The 21,030-nt window shown below is 37.9% G+C and overlaps 1 protein-coding gene across 1 annotated transcript in view; it reads left to right on the top strand.

The window, feature by feature from the left end:
- LOC120941658 (rab9 effector protein with kelch motifs-like) overlaps positions 1-21,030 on the top strand; it is a 110,242-nt gene that overhangs the window by 46,900 nt on the left and 42,312 nt on the right. The window contains exons 8-11 of the mRNA XM_040355197.1: positions 9,996-10,047; positions 10,202-10,302; positions 11,287-11,372; positions 13,459-13,540. Of these exons, the coding sequence (XP_040211131.1) occupies positions 9,996-10,047; positions 10,202-10,302; positions 11,287-11,372; positions 13,459-13,540 (321 nt within the window). The remainder of the gene's footprint in view (positions 1-9,995; positions 10,048-10,201; positions 10,303-11,286; positions 11,373-13,458; positions 13,541-21,030) is intronic.

The raw sequence follows: 21,030 nt of genomic DNA, 5'->3' as shown, positions 1-21,030 counted from the left end.
ATCAGTTACTAAACAGGTGGGACAAATGGCTTCAAAATATGTATGCTACTTAACCAGGTTAACGTAATGATCATGCATATCTCTACTTTTAATATGTTTTCACATTTTAAACATACAAACAGATTTCAAAAAACATTTTTAGAATTGGATATTTACATACAGTAAAAACAGATTCTACTAGAGATATCCCTTTATGTTTCACACTTTTACAAATCCATATTAAAACCTTAAAACAGATCTAGGTCTTTAAGATTTACTTGGTTATAGAGTTATACTTAAGCATCAACCGGATCCTATATCAAAGGTTCAGTCTTTCATATCTAAATAAGTATCCATGGGTGCTCCATCGCTTTACTACAGTGGGGGAAATAATTATTTGATCCCCTGCAGATGTTCTAAGTTTGCCCACTTACAAAGAAATGAAGGGTCAATCTATAATTTTTATCATAGGTGTATTTTAAATGATAAAGACAGAATATCAACCGAAAATCAAGTAAAATAAGTATTTGATCCCCAAGCAAATCATGACTTAGTACTTGGTGGAGAAACCCTTTTTTTGCAGGCACAGAGGTAAGATGTTTCTTGTAGTTAGTGACTGGTTTTGCACACATCTCCTGTCCACTGTTCTTTACAGATCTTCTCTAAATCCTTAAAGGAGTTGTAAATGAAAAGTTTTTGTTGGGCTAAAAGTAATGTCTACAAGTTAGCCAGATTGAATAATGTACTGATTTGCTTAAAAAACGAGTAAATACCTTTTAAAATAATTCATCTAGATCCCCTCCGGCGTTCTAGTTTCTACTCTCTGTTTTACTTCCTTGTTTTCAGCGCTCGTTCATGTAAACGACATCGCCGTATGAATAGAACTACATTTCCCTGTATGCATTGCGGCTTCGCTTATGCGCAGTGTTAATTTGCTTTAAAAAACAGACACGAGAGCTCTCCAGCCTATTTTAAATAAACTACCCACTATACCGCCAAACGATGAATATTCAAACACAATGAATACACAGAATACATCCTGTTACTGATAAATGTTAATGGTTTTTATAGTAATGTATTCTCGGGGCTGGGAAGTGAAGTATATCATGCTTTAGTGTCCTGCCTGATTTGCAATGCCTATAATGACATTTTAAATACATTTCGGAGTTTGCGCATTAAAAAAAAAAAAAAAAACTTAGAGCGTCTTGCCGCAAAAATGTAGTCCCCAGGAGGGGGCGAGCACGTCACTGACCACAGCATGAAATCTCCCTTGACTGTGGTTATCTACAAACAGACAACCAGGAAGTGTCCAGAACAGAGAAAAAATATAGCAATATCAGAGCAAAAACGAACAATGAGGAAATGAAAAGAGGACTGCACTAAGGTAAAGGAAGCTATTTAGAGAAAACAAATCCTTTACAACCCCTTTAAGGATTCTTGGCTGTCTCTTGGCAACTCCAAGCTTCAGCTCCCTCCATAAATGTTCTATGGGATTAAGGTCTGGAGACTGGCTAGGCCACTCCATGACCTTAATGTGCTTCTTCTTGAGCCACTCCTTTGTTGCCGTAGTGGTAGGAGTTGGGTCCCTGGGGTTGATTTACTAAAGGCAAATCCACTCTGCACTGCAAGTGCACTTAAAAGTGCACTTGGAAGTGCAGTCACTGTAGACCTGAGGGGAAGCTCTTTTGATGTTATCATCCAATCGTGCACGTGAAGTGCAAAGTGGAATTGCCTTTAGTAAATAAACTCCATTGTCATGCTGGAAGACCCATCCACCATCCATCTTCAGTGTTCTGGCTGAGGGAAGAAGGTTCTCATCCAAGATTTTACAATACATGGCCCCATCCATTGGCCCCTCAATGTGGCAAAGTCAGCCCGTACCTTTAGCAGAGAAACAGCCCTAAAGCATCATGTTTCCACCTCCATTCTTGACTGTAGGGATTGTGTTCTTAGGGTCATAGTCAACATTTTTCTTCCTCCAAACACGGCTAGTCGAGTTAATGCCAAAGAGCTCAATTTTGGTCTCATCTGACCACAGCACTTTCTCCCAATCCTTCTCTGAATCATTTAGATGTTTATTGGCATGGCTGTACATGTGTATTCTTGAGAAGGGGGACTCCCCATGTTTGGAGGAAGAAAAATGCTGACTATGCCAAGGCAACAAAGGAGTGGCTTAAGAAAAAGCACATTAAGTTCATGGAGTTGCCTAGTCAGTCTCCAGACCTTAATCCTACAGAAAATGTATGGAGTGAGCTGAAACCTTGAGTTGCCAAGAGACAGACAATAAACCTTAAGGATTTAAAGAAGATCTGTAAAAAAGAGTGGACCAAAATCCCTCCTGAGATGTGTGCAAAATCCCTCCTGAGATGTAGTTGGTCACCAACTACAAGAAATGTATTGCCTCTGTGCTTGCCAACAGTGGTTTCTCCGCCAAGTACTAAGTCATGTTTTGCTTGGGGATCAAATACTTATTTCACTCACTGAACTGCAACTTAATTTATAACATTTGTATCATGTGTTTTTTCTGGGTTTTTGGTTGATTGTCTCATTGAAAAAACACCCATGATAAAAATTATAGACCCTTTATTTCTTTGTAAGTGGGCAAATTTACAAAATCTGCAGGGGATCAAATAATTATTTTCCCCACTGTATATCCTACCTGTAAAAGATAAGATATGTCTGAGGCCACAACCTATAATTCGATATACCACACAAAGGAGACTTTATAGCTATCCTCATTAATTGAATAACAGGTTGGGTGTAGTAGCGCTTGCCCAATAAATAAAATAAAATAAATAAGGTGACAATCCAGAATAAATGAAGGTAAAAAACGTCAATCCACCACCGACTGTGGGTCTAAAAGTGTTCCACTCAAATTAATGTCCAAAGAATGACCACCCAACATTTAGAAATCAAATGTGGTAAGTCATGATGAGTGGTAAATAATAATGGATAAAGAAACAACAATTATGCCAATCTCAGCACAATGTAAATCATTAAGAACAGTGATCACAATAAAGATAGTGACATCCAAAAAAGTGCTTCAATCAAAAAAGTGCATGGTGCAACATGATGCAATACAAAATAGTCCACAAAATAATCCAAAAAAGTAGCATGCATAAGTGAGCATGAACAAAAATAATTAAAAAATGTAAAATGTGCCAATCAAACAAGAAAATCAAATGAAATACTGGCAGTGCAGTGTTAAAAAAGTGTGTCCAGTGCACAATCCGTGCAGAAAAATAAATAATGTTCTTTAAGAAATATTTCAATCAATAAAATTAAATAAAAAAGTGAAAATCTATATATACAATATAAAGTGCAAATAGTGCTCCAATGAATCCATTAAAGAAAACTTGAGTGGTTGATGCTGAACGTGCAATCGTGCTTGTATAGAATCCTTCAGGCTCCCCACAGTGTCTGGAGAATAGTGTGTTCCAGCCCCTTACCTCTGGAGGGCTTTACATAAAGCCTCTATGTTAGTAATCCCAAATACGGCGGCTTGCTGCTCCACTCCCATATAACACGGCTCATGGGTTAAAGATGACTCTCAAATGACAAAAGGGAAGCCTCCATAGCATAAAATCTTACGATTTATTAGGTAAAACAAAGTAAAAAACACTCACAAACAGATGAATGTAAACAGCGTGTCTGTCGTTGTGTCTCCGCTCTGCGGCCGCGAGCGGATGACGTCACCAGCAGCTCTCCACGTCCTCACGCGTATCGTGACTGACAAAACGTCACTTAATCATAGGATGGAGAGCGGCTGGTACGAGGGTGACTTATATAGTGCCGTGGCGGCAAATAGTTGACAAAAGATCTGAAACATTTAAATATGCAACGCTACTAATGGGGCTTCAAAAACAATGACTGGATCGTTCATTTTTTCAAACATATATTATCAGGCTAAAGTGAATTAAAAGCGGAATGCACTCCCTCCAGTGGTGGAAAAGGCACAATGCAAAAGGATTAATAGGAATAGGTATACCTCTACCCCCTGCTGGATGGCTAGGGAATAGGTGAAAGGAAGGAATGACAAAGTTGGAATATCTAAATGGCACATATATATCCAGACAGGAATAATGGTCCAAAATGTTTTCATAACACTGGGATAATCCCCGAATGTGGGAGGAAGATCATATCAGGTGGGAACCACGGATGAAAATAGAATATAAAATAACTGATCACTTTGACAAGGGACAAAAATGTATATCCATATAGGTCTTCCAAATAAAGTAATGTATCCACATAAATTGTGGGTAGGAATAGATGGCCTTAATGATAACTAAAACCTCTAAAAGCAATGATTATGATATAAAAACACTAAAATAGGTCATAGTAAAAAGGAGAAGGATAAAAAACTAAAAATTAGATATAAAACAATTAAGATCAAACTCAATGTTATGCCCGTGCGGTGTTAAAGTACACAATTCATGTATCCAACGGGATTCCGCCTGACTAATTTTTTGTATTTTGTTATCTCCTCTCCAGTGGGGTTTGTATTTCTCTATGCCCCATACCTTAAGTGAGGAGGGATCCTTATTATGATAACGCTCATAATGGCGGGACAGGCTGTGTTTTGGGTACGCATTAATAATGTTTTGTGTATGTTCACGTAGTCTTATCCAAAGTTTTCTTTTTGTTCTGCCAACATATTGGATTTTGCATGGGCATTCCAGGAGGTACACGACCCCTTCAGTATCGCAGGAAATAAACTCTTTGATTTTATATTCTTTTCCTGTGACACTGGATTTAAAGTTTTCCTTTTTCTTTTTGCTCTCTTTTGTGTGTTTACATGTAAAGCATCTTTTACATGGGTAATATCCTTTCTCATTGAAAAAAGAAAAACTTTTTTTCTCAGGTGGGTCGAGAACATTTTTAGCGATCATGTCTCTTAAAGTAGGTGCCCTCCTATATGTAAACATTGGTTTTTCTGGCAATATTGATGATAAATGGCGATCGGCTTTTACAATATGCCAATATTTCTTGCAGATTGCTTCTATTTGCTTATGTTGTACATTGTAGTCCATTATTAGGGGAACTTTGCCGGCAAAAGAATTAATCCTAGTAGAGTCCTGGATCAGCGTATCTCTATCTAGTGCAACCACATCTTAAATTTTTTTCTCAATAAAGTCTTGTTTGTAGCCTTTTTCAACAAATCTCTTGCCGACAAAATCAGCCTGTTCCAAAAATACGTCAGTCTTTGTGCAGTTTCTCCTTAGTCTTAGGAACTGGCCCTTAGGAATATTTTCCAACCAGGGAGTGTGATGACAGCTGTCTAAGGGTAGGTAGCTATTTCTGTCTACCGTTTTGAAATGTGTTTTTGTTACCAACTTAGTTTCTTCTTTGGTAATCTCCAAGTCCAGAAAGCTGATTTTCTCATCACTAATCTCCCATGATAGTTTAATGTTTTTCTCATTAAAATTCAAATAAAAACCAAAGTCTATAAGACTCTCCCTATCTCCTGACCAAATAATTAAAATATCATCAATAAAACGTCTATATAAAAGTAACTGTGGTGGTTTTCTGTTATATAAAACTTCTGCTTCCCATTCAGCCATGTACAAATTTGCCACACTAGGGGCATACTTAGCGCCCATCGCAATCCCACATATTTGTTTGAAGTAATCACTGTCATACCAGAAGTAATTATGGTCTAAACTGTATTCTAAACAATTGGAGATAAAATTCTTTTGTGGGGTTTTAAGATCACTCAGATTATTCATAGCCCAATTTGTGGCTTGGATCGCTTCTTTATGATTTATAATCGTGTAGAGCGATGATACATCTGCTGTGGCCATGTATATAGAACTCCCATCAAGTACAATAGGATGTTTTGTATCTCTGAGGTAAGCTTCAGTTTTCTTCACCAAGGGTTGCAGAAACCAATCTATGTATTCTCCTGGTTTCTGCAACCCTTGGTGAAGAAAACTGAAGCTTACCTCAGAGATACAAAACATCCTATTGTACTTGATGGGAGTTCTATATACATGGCCACAGCAGATGTATCATCGCTCTACACGATTATAAATCATAAAGAAGCGATCCAAGCCACAAATTGGGCTATGAATAATCTGAGTGATCTTAAAACCCCACAAAAGAATTTTATCTCCAATTGTTTAGAATACAGTTTAGACCATAATTACTTCTGGTATGACAGTGATTACTTCAAACAAATATGTGGGATTGCGATGGGCGCTAAGTATGCCCCTAGTGTGGCAAATTTGTACATGGCTGAATGGGAAGCAGAAGTTTTATATAACAGAAAACCACCACAGTTACTTTTATATAGACGTTTTATTGATGATATTTTAATTATTTGGTCAGGAGATAGGGAGAGTCTTATAGACTTTGGTTTTTATTTGAATTTTAATGAGAAAAACATTAAACTATCATGGGAGATTAGTGATGAGAAAATCAGCTTTCTGGACTTGGAGATTACCAAAGAAGAAACTAAGTTGGTAACAAAAACACATTTCAAAACGGTAGACAGAAATAGCTACCTACCCTTAGACAGCTGTCATCACACTCCCTGGTTGGAAAATATTCCTAAGGGCCAGTTCCTAAGACTAAGGAGAAACTGCACAAAGACTGACGTATTTTTGGAACAGGCTGATTTTGTCGGCAAGAGATTTGTAGAAAAAGGCTACAAACAAGACTTTATTGAGAAAAAAATTTAAGATGTGGTTGCACTAGATAGAGATACGCTGATCCAGGACTCTACTAGGATTAATTCTTTTGCCGGCAAAGTTCCCCTAATAATGGACTACAATGTACAACATAAGCAAATAGAAGCAATCTGCAAGAAATATTGGCATATTGTAAAAGCCGATCGCCATTTATCATCAATATTGCCAGAAAAACCAATGTTTACATATAGAAGGGCACCTACTTTAAGAGACATGATCGCTAAAAATGTTCTCGACCCACCTGAGAAAAAAAGTTTTTCTTTTTTCAATGAGAAAGGATATTACCCATGTAAAAGATGCTTTACATGTAAACACACAAAAGAGAGCAAAAAGAAAAAGGAAAACTTTAAATCCAGTGTCACAGGAAAAGAATATAAAATCAAAGAGTTTATTTCCTGCGATACTGAAGGGGTCGTGTACCTCCTGGAATGCCCATGCAAAATCCAATATGTTGGCAGAACAAAAAGAAAACTTTGGATAAGACTACGTGAACATACACAAAACATTATTAATGCGTACCCAAAACACAGCCTGTCCCGCCATTATGAGCGTTATCATAATAAGGATCCCTCCTCACTTAAGGTATGGGGCATAGAGAAATACAAACCCCACTGGAGAGGAGATAACAAAATACAAAAAATTAGTCAGGCGGAATCCCGTTGGATACATGAATTGTGTACTTTAACACCGCACGGGCATAACATTGAGTTTGATCTTAATTGTTTTATATCTAATTTTTAGTTTTTTATCCTTCTCCTTTTTACTATGACCTATTTTAGTGTTTTTATATCATAATCATTGCTTTTAGAGGTTTTAGTTATCATTAAGGCCATCTATTCCTACCCACAATTTATGTGGATACATTACTTTATTTGGAAGACCTATATGGATATACATTTTTGTCCCTTGTCAAAGTGATCAGTTATTTTATATTCTATTTTCATCCGTGGTTCCCACCTGATATGATCTTCCTCCCACATTCGGGGATTATCCCAGTGTTATGAAAACATTTTGGACCATTATTCCTGTCTGGATATATATGTGCCATTTAGATATTCCAACTTTGTCATTCCTTCCTTTCACCTATTCCCTAGCCATCCAGCAGGGGGTAGAGGTATACCTATTCCTATTAATCCTTTTGCATTGTGCCTTTTCCACCACTGGAGGGAGTGCATTCCGCTTTTAATTCACTTTAGCCTGATAATATATGTTTGAAAAAATGAACGATCCAGTCATTGTTTTTGAAGCCCCATTAGTAGCGTTGCATATTTAAATGTTTCAGATCTTTTGTCAACTATTTGCCGCCACGGCACTATATAAGTCACCCTCGTACCAGCCGCTCTCCATCCTATGATTAAGTGACGTTTTGTCAGTCACGATACGCGTGAGGACGTGGAGAGCTGCTGGTGACGTCATCCGCTCGCGGCCGCAGAGCGGAGACACAACGACAGACACGCTGTTTACTTTCATCTGTTTGTAAGTGTTTTTTACTTTGTTTTACCTAATAAATCGTAAGATTTTATGCTATGGAGGCTTCCCTTTTGTCATTTGAGAGTCATCTTTAACCCATGAGCCGTGTTATATGGGAGTGGAGCAGCAAGCCGCCGTATTTGGGATTACTAACATAGAGGCTTTATGTAAAGCCCTCCAGAGGTAAGGGGCTGGAACACACTATTCTCCAGACACTGTGGGGAGCCTGAAGGATTCTATACAAGCACGATTGCACGTTCAGCATCAACCACTCAAGTTTTCTTTAATGGATTCATTGGAGCACTATTTGCACTTTATATTGTATATATAGATTTTCACTTTTTTATTTAATTTTATTGATTGAAATATTTCTTAAAGAACATTATTTATTTTTCTGCACGGATTGTGCACTGGACACACTTTTTTAACACTGCACTGCCAGTATTTCATTTGATTTTCTTGTTTGATTGGCACATTTTACATTTTTTAATTATTTTTGTTCATGCTCACTTATGCATGCTACTTTTTTGGATTATTTTGTGGACTATTTTGTATTGCATCATGTTGCACCATGCACTTTTTTGATTGAAGCACTTTTTTGGATGTCACTATCTTTATTGTGATCACTGTTCTTAATGATTTACATTGTGCTGAGATTGGCATAATTGTTGTTTCTTTATCCATTATTATTTACCACTCATCATGACTTACCACATTTGATTTCTAAATGTTGGGTGGTCATTCTTTGGACATTAATTTGAGTGGAACACTTTTAGACCCACAGTCGGTGGTGGATTGACGTTTTTTACCTTCATTTATTCTGGATTGTCACCTTATTTATTTTATTTTATTTATTGGGCAAGCGCTACTACACCCAACCTGTTATTCATTTACTTTGAGTGCGTGAGCATTTTTAGTAGTGGCTGCTGCTTATTAGCTGTTATATATGTTATCTATTGTATTTTAGCTTATTATTACCTTGGTTAGGTTGATTTGCGCATTAGTTCCCCCCCATTTTCATATCCTCATTAATTAACACCACATTTCAATACTAATAATTAAAAACCTGTGTTCAAGATACTCAAATATTAGAGTGATCCCTACACTAACCTCCATTATTATTATCCATATCCTAACTAATAAAGTAATACCACATTACATTTACACAAACAGAGAAAGATTAATCGACAAACCTAAAGTGGGGAAAAAAAGGGGGGAAGAGGAGGGCCCAGGTCAGATTTTACTATAAATATTGTGAAAATACTGCCAAAGTTCTTCCCATTGCTGCCATATTTTTGGCCATGCTTATATTGATGCAATTCATTGCCGAAATATGCTACTACTTGCTACTTGTGTAATTTATACCATAGGGCCCAATTTTTGTCAACATGTTTAGCAGCTGATCATTACTCCAAGGCCCCGATCACACCACTGCGGTGTGTGAGCACACAGGCATTAACGCACATTGTTAATTGTGTGGTGTTCATTTCAATGGGCTGCCTAATAATGCAAAATGCATTAAATAAGGTACACGTTACTACAGTGTAATAAAAATGGCCCATTAGCAATTTATTTGTGGCGATTTTGTAGTATGTACTGTATACAGAGCTGGCCATCAGACCGTGCCTTCGCATTGTTTCTGACAGTAGCCAATTCCTTGGTTGTACAGTTTTTTATGATTTTTTTTGCCATAAACAACACCTTTTATATAGAAAATCAAAGGTTTGCCAAAAAACATATGCAGCAGTATCAGAATAATAAAATCAATACTTTCAGGTAATGTGTATTGCATTTTGAGTGTATTTGAGTATAATGTACTAATTAGGAATGAGTGCTGTTTAATATGTCTTTCTTTAGTATCTGAAACATGGGTACCAGTCAAAACATCTGGCTCACTTCCTGAGGCAAGGTAATAATTATTACTAATTATTATTATTATACAGGATTTATATAGCATCAATGTAATGCCAATGTAATACTTACACCATTTATTGTCATTTGTGTTTTAATGTCACTGTCCATTTAATAATGGTTGTATAAAAATCAGTAACTTTGTTGCTCAGGTTGGGACATGCATTTGCTGCTGTTGGACATCAGATATATATGTTTGGCGGGAGTTCTATGGATGGCATGTTCTATAGTGATGTGCATATGCTGGACACAGGTAAATTTATTTTTTAGTAAAGTCAAAATGATTCAAATGTAATAACAGGGAAATCCACTCTAAATCCTGACTATCGTAAGCCTATCAATAAAAGTTTTAGAGCCGGTTCACACTGGGGCGACTTGCGATCCGACTTCATGTCGCCTCAAGTCGTCCCAAGTCGCGCTGTAGAGAAAAACAATGGAAGTGAATGGGAGCTGTGTTAATACACACGACTCAAGGCGATCCGACTTTAGAAAAGGTTCCTGTACTACTTCAATCCGACTTGTAGGCGATTTGTACCCATTGATTTCAATGGAAGTCGCCTCAGAAGTCGGATCACTGTCTTAACTGAAGCGACTTTCCAGGAAGATAACATACATTTCTCAGGCAAACCTCTCCTGCCCCCCTCCCTCCCCCTCCCTCTCCCAGAGCTGATTGTTGTTTTATTGACCACTGGAAAGTCTCCTGTCCTGGAGACGACTTCAAGTTGTGTTGTAAATCGCCCCAGATCGCTCTGTGGTTCATGTTCAAGTCGTGTCGGAGTCGCCTCTGAAAGTCGCGCTGGAAGTCGTGTAGCCCTAGTGTGAACAGACTCCTCGTCTCAGATAGGCATATATTTCACTAATTATAAAAGCAACAAATGAATTAGATTAACACATCAGAAGTGTTTCTAATGTATTCATTTTTAATTTGAACTAGAATTAAGGTGGCAGGGTACTGTTCTAACCGTGTATATTTGTTTAACAATTGTATTTACCTAGCCTAGTGTGCGCCATACATTGTAATTATCTATACTTGGACTACAGCATTAGTCCCTAGGGTATAAATATGAAGGTCCATATGCAGTAGAATAATAATAGTAGCATGGATATAATCGTTTTGTTTGTAGACAGTTGCATGTTTAATAGACTTTATGACAAACTGATGATTTGCAAGCAAAGCTTTTCATATTTAGATACTAATATTTATTTTTAATTCTCTAATATATTTGGTCTTATTTAGCCACTTTAGTTTGGCAGTGTTGTGATATCAAAGGTGAAACCCCAGCAGGAAGAAAATACCATTCATTTACAGCACACCATGATAAGGTACTGTAATAGGCGCATTTACACAATATTGATTGATAACAACAAATTTGAGTCTTCTGACCAGGATTTACTAGTTTTTATAAAACTGCATGTGTTGAATTTTGGGTGACAACTTTTGTTTTAACCTTATCTGCTTCTGTGTACCACCCCTGGTAATGAAGGGTCATTACTTCATATATTTACAGGAAATGCTAGTGGTAGATTAATAAGCACCCAACCAATATGGCCCTAGAATGTGTATGGCCACCACAGGGACATTATAAACTGCAAAACAACAATAACAAAAAAGAGGCACACCGACCTAGCGCATTACCACAATAAATTCAATACATTTTATTTAAAAATAAAATAACAGTCGTTATACTCACAAACACATGATATCAGTAGGCATGTCTCAACAAGTGAGTGAGTGAGAAACTTATATAGCACTACAAATGCGAACTAAATCGCCTCAAGGCGCTGTAGCCAATATGATCGTCCAACCAAGCTTCAGAAAAGATGGGTCTTAAGTTTTTTCCTGAAGGCTGATGATTTTCCTCCAACCGAATGTCTGCGGGTAGAGTGTTCCATAACTGAGGTCCTTGGACAGCGAGTCGTCGTTCTCCTTTCATTTTGTAGCGAGATTTGGGGATGTGGAGGAGGTTCTGATTTGTTGATCGGAGGACCCGACTTGGGGTGTAGTGTTTTATTTTCTCACATAGGTATTGCGGCGCGATTCCTTGCGTGCATTTGTGGGTGAGGCAGAGGGTCTTGAATGTCACTCGATCCTTTATGGCTAGCCAGTGGAGGGTCCTCATGGCCGTGGAGATTGGTTCCCACGTTTTTTTACCCGCTACCAGTCTGGCTGCCGTGTTCTGGACCACTTGTAGAGGAGCCATCTGGTATTTCGGTAGTCGTAGGTAGAGGGAAAAGTGAAACCAATCACCTTCAGAACTACTGCATTCTACCAGAATCTTTCACTTTCTTGGCTCTGAGGGAGAGGGTTCACCCTTGAAACACGTCAACCAAAACCACAAACGCCTCCCGTTCTTCCCATACTAATGGTAGAATGCAGTAGTTGTGAAGGCGATTTGTTCCACTTGTTGAGAAATTAGTACTTACAGTATATCATGCGTTTGAGAGTATAAAGACTGTTTTTTTTAAAATACATATTGTGGTAATGCGCTAGGTCGGTGCGCACCTCTCTTGTTATTGTTGTTACCCATTGTCCTGAGGGGGCAGCAAGGACGCAGGTGTCAGGGAAGAACTACACTATACACACCTCATAGTTGACTATTTGAGCACAGGAGAATGACTTTCGCATCACAGGGATTTAGACAGACATGGCATAGACCAGCTCAATTATTTTACACAGAGAAACCCTTGAAATAAAGGGGATCCTCACTCCGTAAACAAAAAATGTAAAAGTCAGCAGCTACAAGTACTGTAGCTGCTGACTTTTAAAAAAAAACACACTTACCTGTCCCAGGATCCAGTGATATTTTTACCCGACCCAGCTCTTTGCTGGTCTTTAGGTTTAGGCATCGGTCTAGGCCATGGCCGAAACTCCCGGAAGTAGGGACAGGATTACCTGTCAAAGACAGATATCCGCCTCCCCCCGAAAGGTGCCAAATGTGGCACCGGAGGGGGGAAGGAGACAAAGGAGCGGAAGTTGCACTTTTGGGTGGAACTTCGCTTTAATGGTTAGAAAGAAAGTTTTTGTGTGCTCTGTAAAGTTTCATATGGCAGCATTACATAAATATATTGTGGTTGAAAACATATACCCTTCATTTGCTTTATGCTTTATTTGCTTCCTGAGTTGTAGCAGCCCTGAAGTGAGAATTTGTTCCAAGGGAACAAAAGTGTGAGATTAAGTTTAAAAGCAATTAAAGTATATGCGACTATCTATATAGTAAGTATACCAGTAAACACCTTCCCATCTGTATTACATTTTATATATTGCTGTGTATTGAAGGGGTGTTGAGGGAATATTCCCCCACGAAAATCAGGTCCAGACAATAGACAATAAAACTATGGCAATGGCCTTCAGACATTCTCTCTCTAACTTTATCATTCATTACTGTATTTTTTTATTTAAATTTAACAGGATATTTACCTATTTGGAGGAATCTCAGAGTGTGAAAATGAGACCAAAATGCTAAAATGTGATGTCATGAAATTAAGCCTTGGTAAGAAATGCATTACTAGAAAATTATTAAATGAAATCTGGTATTTAGACACATATTACCAAGACAAGGAAAACTATAAATGTAATTAAGTAAATACATTCCAGGGACATGCATTCCAGGGACATTGAAAATTAAGAAATGAAGCAAAAGATAAAGAACCGTTTGGCAAGCCATTTCACACATGGGGTTTATTTGCTAAAGGCACATCCACTGTGCAGTACAATTGCACTACAAGTGCACTCGGAATTGCAGTCACTGTAGATTTGAAGGGGAAATGCAAGAAAAATAAAAAATAAATGATTTTTTTCTTGTACATTATTGGATGATAGAAATCAGAAGAGCATTTCCCTTCTTAACCAAGATATAAAGATATTGGCCAAAATTCTTGCAACCCGACTTAATCCCATAATAGGTAATTTGATCCACAAGGACCAAACTGGCTTTATCCCTTTCAGACAAATGGGTGACAATACTGTATTCGCTGAGCTACACTTCTGGCACATACAACCCGCTCTCGTCGTATCCCTACCTGTTTCCTCCCGTTAGATATACAAAAAGCTTTTGACTCGCTATCTTGGCCTTATCTTCATACATTTCTCCAGAGTTGGGGATTCAGAGCGAATTTCTTGCATTGGATTGATACCTTCTATCAAAACCCAAAAGCTTATATTTCTTATTCAGGATACCATTCCGACCCCTTTAATATCGAGAGAGGTACCAGGCAGGGATATTCATTACCCCCTCTCCTCTTTGCCCTAGCCATTGAACCCCTAGCACAACTAATTAGATGTAATCCAAACATCAAAGGATTGGAACTTGGGGGTCATTACCACAAATTATGATGATGTCCTGATATTTCTTACTTAGCCCCTGTTATCAGCACCACCTCTCATGGACATTCTTTCCAAATTCGGACAATTATCAGGCCTAACAATAAACTTCCACAAATCCACAGCCCCAAACATTTCTTTATCACCTACTCTCCAAACTCAACTTCTGATGATTCTCTCTCATTTGTCTGGTCGACCTCACATGTTTCTTATCTAGGCATACATTTTACAGCAAATCTATCTGACCTCTACACAGTCTGTTTGCAAACTGTTATTGTAATAATAATGAAAGGTTGCACAAATATAATGACAATGTAATCAATAATAGAAAGTCAGTAGAATAGTACATAGTATATCATTCAGTCAAAGTAATCATCGTTATACTACAGTAAAGGTAATAATAAACAGGTAGCAGTATTTAAATGTATTGCAATCTAGTAATATCTTAAGTGGTATGGGTAGTGATGGTAAAGAAAAGGGGAAGGGAGAGGAGAAGAATATTGAGTATTATGGTACGTTCCAATTCGACCAGAGTTGTAAATATGGAGGTTGTCATTTAAGGTATGATATATTTTCTCAGAAATCTTATAAACTTCCATTCTCTCCTATACTTGTGACCAAAGGATAGTATTAGATTTCCAATTAAGGGCGATCATCCATTGGATCGAGCTGCATAGGGAATAGAATAATCTCATGTGTGAAGTTGGTATATCTGGAATCGTTGCATACAAAAGACAGATTTGTGGAGTAAGAGAGATTTTATGACCATAGGATGGGCTCAAATCTAGATGTTGCTGCACGCCATATTTGGTCTAGAAAAGGGCAGCTCCAAAATGTATGTAATAACGTGCCTTGTTCTGAGCAACCTCTAAAACAATTGGGAGATATTGAGGGGTAAAATGAATGTAATTTGGAGGGTGTGAAATACCACCTCGAAAAGAGCTTTACTGGAGTATCTCTAAATGAGATTGCTTTATTACATTTTTGAAGGTTTTCAGACATGGAGTACCATGAGTCTGCTGAAAAGAAACAATCAAGATCTTTCTCCCAACGGAGCATCGGGTTAGATTTCTCCTGTAAATTAAGTTTGCTAAGGTACTGATATAGTCTGGAAATCATTCCCTTGTCTCTGGAGGATGTTAGACAAATTCTTTCAAATAAAGTATTAGTAGAGTGTGAGGAAAGTGAAAAATGTTGTGAGTAGAAGGATTTAATTAGTTGGTAGTTCATGTATTCTATGGGGGGGAGGTTATATTCTTCCTGTAAAGTATGAAAGGATTTAAAGACCCATTTGGATTGTAGAGAATTTAGTGTGGTAAGATTATTGTCTATCCATAACGTGAACAGGGGTCTGTTGGTAAAGGCCAAGTGGAATCTGGGGTCCCCCAAAAAGTAAGTGAGAGGATATATGGTCGAGGATAGGAGATATGAGTCTTTAATTTTTTGCCAAAGTTGGAATAGATGAGCAACTATCATGTTACGTTTCAGTAGTTTATGGTACAGGACACAGTTGGACCAAGGTAAGCCTTGAAGGTGATAGGGAAGATTTGAGGTGGATTCAAAGTCTTTCCAGGGTATAGGTTAGGGAGGCCTAATCCGCCCTTCGATTGAGGCCTATGCATAAGAACATAACTGTATCTAGGTTTTTTATCTGCCCAAATGAATTTATTAATAGTACGTTGAACAGATTGTAATTTGGTTTTTGATAAGTTGATAGGGAGGGCGCGAAAATAATATAGTAGTTTAGGGATGATATTCATTTTTATTGCACATACCGAGAAAGGAGATGTGGTATGAGGACCATGTTTTAAGGAGAGAACTTAGGTGTGAAAAGATTGGAAGATAATTGGCTTTGTATAATTGATTATGTGAGGATGTGACATTGACTCCTAAGTATCTAATGGAGTGTGGACACCATATAAAGGGGAAATTGAGTCGTAAAAGGTTTTGTGTGTCTATAGGAATATTTATTGGGAGGATTGAGCATTTATTCGTGTTAATCTTTAGGCCAGAAATATTGTGAAAAGAGTTCAGTATCTTTAGAAGAACAGGTATCGATAATTGTGGTTCTGTGAGGAAGACAAGGGCATCATCTGCGTATAGGCTGATTTTGTATTCATTTAATCCATTGGAATAACCTCTGATGTCTGGATTTTTTCTGATGGCAATTGCTAGGGGTTCTATGGCAAGGGCAAATAGGAGCGGAGATAAAGGACATCCCTGTCTCGTGCCTCTACCTAATGGAAAAAATTCAGAATTATTTCCTGGGATTCTAATACGTGTTTGGGGGAAATGATATAGTGCATTGAAGCCTTGTAAAAATTTGCCCGAAATTCCAAATTTGGGAAGAAGAGTGTTGAGTGCCTTGTGTATATCTAGGCTGAGGAAACAAGTTTGGCGAGAATGTAGGTTAGCATCTTGAATGATATTGTTTACTAATCTAATATTATCTACAATTTGTCTACCTGGCATAAAACCTGTCTGGTCTGGGTGAATTAAGGGAGGGATCACTTTTGCCAGTCTATCAGCTAGTAATCTACCAAAATTTTTTGGTAGACCTCTACACAGTCAACTACCCACCTATGCTTTCACAACTTACTAAACTCCTAGCTAATTGGTCTTCTCTACCATTGGCATGGATGGGTAAAATAACAGTGATCAAAATGTCTATCCTCCCTAAACTTTTATACCTCTTTAGCGTACTACCCATAACAATCCCTTCACATTTTCTACGTATTTTACAACGAAAAACCAACCAATTCATTTGGGGCTCACTCAAACCTTGTTTACCTAAACTAACCTTATATTCCCCCCGTATTAGAGGTGATTTTAGTGTGCCAGATTTCACTAAATATTATTAGGCAGCACAACTAGCACAATTACTCAAACATCACGCTACAGGAAATTCCATTATGGGTATCATTGGAGTCAATCGACTGTGACCCTCTTTCTATTGCAAATTTACTATGGGTAACTTCTACACAGCGGAACAAAATCACAAATCCTATTACCAAACACAGCCTTTCCATTTGGGACAGATTGAAAACCAGATTTGGACTCATATCCAAACATAATCCCCTCCTCTCATTATTATGTAACCCTTCTTTCTACCCAGCCTGGTCCTTCCCAAATTCCTTTTCAGTGTGGTCAAATATAGGTTTAATTTGAGTTCATAATTTTTTTAATTCTCAAAAAAATAATACCATTTCCAGACTTATGCCAAACATATTCCCTCCCATCCACAGAAACCTTTCGATATCTCCAAATTTTTTTTGAAACACAACAAACCCACTGACACACAATCATGACTTCACAGTCTTTGAAAATGCTTGCAAATCTGACCCCCATAGACGTGGACTTATTTCTGCCATATATTAAAAAATTACTCTCTCATGTAACCGCTTCTTCTCCAACATACACAAAATAATGGGAAACTGATCTTTATCTTCAACCAAATGAATTAGACTGGTCTCAAATTTGTCAAACAACTAAATCAGCCACGCCAAATATAGAGTTGCTCTCGAAACAAAATAAAAGGTGCTAACTAGATGGTATCTGGTCCCATCCAGAATATCCAAATTTTCCCCCCACTATCCCTCTGACTGTTTTCGAGGCTGTACTACTCTTGGTTCACATGTACATATATGGTGGGAATGTCCCATAGTAATCTCCTTTTGGTCAGAAATCTTCAAAATTCTTTCTACTATGTTCAATATAACCCTTAAACCCGATCCCTCAGTAGCACTTCTAAACAAAAAAACACAAATCATAACACACCACCAATTTAAATTACTTCTTTTTATAACCACGGCAGCTAAACAAACTGTAGCAAAAGCGTGTAAATTGAACTCTTTCTCCCTAGAGTCCGTCAAACAAAGAGTCACACAATGTATGATACATGCTAAAACTGAAGCTATACTACTAGATAGAGTTTCTAATTTTGAATCCTTATGGAGACCTTGGATCAAACACTATTTACCCCCTGGTTTTGACTGTTAACTAATTTCTCCCTGAGAGATTATAATATCCAACCCGCTACTATGATTACCTTCACCTGATTCTCTAACCATTGGTCCCCCTGGACATTTCCTTCTCTCTCCCTTCTATGCCCTATCCCCTCTATTAGGCCCCGTACACACGATAGAATCCATCCGCTGAAAAATCCCAGCAAATGGGTTTCAGCGGATAGATCCTATGGTGTGTACACTCCAGCGGATCTGTTTCCGCGGATATTTCTCCCCTGGGATGGATTCCAGCAGATCGAATATTTGCCGACATGCCAAACAAATCCATCTGCTGGAATCCATCCCAACGGATGGATCCGCTGGTCTGTATAGACTCACCGGATCCATCCGTCCGAAGGGATCCCCCGCATGCGTCGTAATGATTCGACGCATGCGTGGAATTCCTTATTAGACAGTGTCGCGCACGTCGCCGCGTCATAATCGCGGCGACGGCGCGACACGTCATTGCCAGAGGATTTCGGCGTGGATTTCAATGCGATGGTGTGTACACGCCATCGCATAGAAATCCGCGGAAATCCTTGAGAGGATTTATCCGTGGAAACGGTCCGCTGGACCGTATCCGCGGATAAATCCTCCCGTGTGTATGGGGCCTTAGGTTTATTTTTGTTAATTGTCTGATATACTAACTGTAATACAAGATGCTTTAAATGGTTGGGATTTTTGACCTTTGCACCAAATAAAGCCAAGCCAAGCCAAGGGAAGGAACTTGGCCCTGGTTTAGCCTAATTTATTCCCCCAGCTATTCTACAACACATTAACTTTATATTACTTTATAGCTTCATTCAATTCTATTCTCTTCACAGATGACATAATTATATTATATTATTTCAATAAACTTTATTTCTAAATTTCTTTTTGTCAAATAGCTGCCATGAAGCTATGATTAAGACACTTCATGTTACATAGTCTTATCCTACAATCCGCTAAGTTATCTATTTTCCTTTACATTTATAAGAGGTACTTTCCTGAATGATTACGCCTTTTTCTACTATACTATTGTACATGTTCTGTTAATGGAATATCTATTTCTATTATATTATTGTACATGCTATGTTAATGGAATTTTGTTGATAATTATAAAATTCAATAAAATATTTGAAACAGAGAAATCAGAAGAGCTTCCCCTCATTTCCAATCTTCCCCTCTGTTCTATAGTGCATATACTTCCAAGTGCACTTGCAGTGCAATTATAGTGCACAGTGGATTTGCCTTTAGTAAATCAACCCCTCAGTGTGGAGTTTTTCTACTCTGAAAGAACGGCAGTCACCACTAGAACACACAAAAAACAATTGTTTTCAATGTGTCCTATTTGCGTTGCAACACAGCCTGGATCTCAGCACTGTCACACTTTAAATGACAATTGCGCAGTCATGCAACACTGTAACCATATGACATAGGTGACACTGATAAAGAGGCACTGATAAACACTGATTGTAAGCCCCGCTGTAGCCGTCCTTTTGGCTATAGCAGACGGGAAGTGGTTAAAGCAGATATGCTGCATTTTATCACAGCGCCTTGTTCTGCTTAACAGCGACATTAATGAAGTGTCATGTTTGTGCACTTTCAATAAAGTTTGTGCAAAAGCAAAAAAAGTGGAACTGTGTGATGCATTAAATTTTGCATCACACCACCAGCTCACTGCAACTAATACGAACAGCTGACGCACAATAAACAGCTGTGGCTTAGTGTGTGACAGGTACCCCATTCAGTTTTTATGAACCCCAAAAGAAAAACAGACTGGCTAGGATTATGTGGTGTTAAAGTGTAACTATGATCAAAATAAAATAAATTACATATATATTAGCGGTTTGTCCAATGCATTCACCTGGTAGTCCTCTATTAAACATAGTTTTATGACCTGTTGATCCTACCAGTAGATCTGTTATTTTTCCACATCCTGTGACAGGGTAGACCTAGATGAACATCTATTTTTAAATGGACTTTAAGACAAACTAAACTCTGACACCAGATAACACCTTTTAAGCATTTGCAACAGCTTTTTTATTTTGGAAAAAAAAAAAGGTTTAGCCACATGAACACAGGCTGATCATTGTAAGCACCCCCTTCCCATAAAACTGTTTGTGACATCCCCAGATGGCGTGTTGGCTTGGTATTTTACATTAAGTAATAAAAAAACAGATCTAGTGGCAGGATTAATAGGTAATACAATTATATTGGGGGGTGTTTGAAAAATAAGGCCTGCTGTTTTGAAGCCAGTAACATACTGATGTGCTAATATTTTATTTGCCTATAGTCCCACTTTAAAAAATTAGATTAACTGATGTTTGTATCGGATCCTCTGGATCATATATAGCACCAGTGGGCATAAGTGATATGATTCTTCAAAGTTCAGAGAGATACTCTTTCCAGGAATTCCAATTTCTTACTACAAACTGTTGTACTAGTCTGTCCCTATAAATAGACATAAACATATATTTTATGATTCCAATATGTCTGGGATAAACAAGTCTATCCTTAGATAAAGCTTTTATAAGTAAAATAACTCTAATGCCCTATACACACAATAGGATTTTCAGTAATAAAAAGTTGGATGTAAGCTTTTGGTCAGATATTCCAACATTTTCTGTCAGAATTTCCGCCAGCAATAGATTGAGAACAGGTTCTCTATTTTCCA

This window comes from Rana temporaria, chromosome 1 (genome assembly GCF_905171775.1).
Source record: "Rana temporaria chromosome 1, aRanTem1.1, whole genome shotgun sequence".
NCBI lineage: Eukaryota > Metazoa > Chordata > Amphibia > Anura > Ranidae > Rana > Rana temporaria.
The sequence above is the reverse complement of the archived record's forward strand: the minus strand, read 5'-3'. Positions and strand labels throughout refer to the sequence as shown.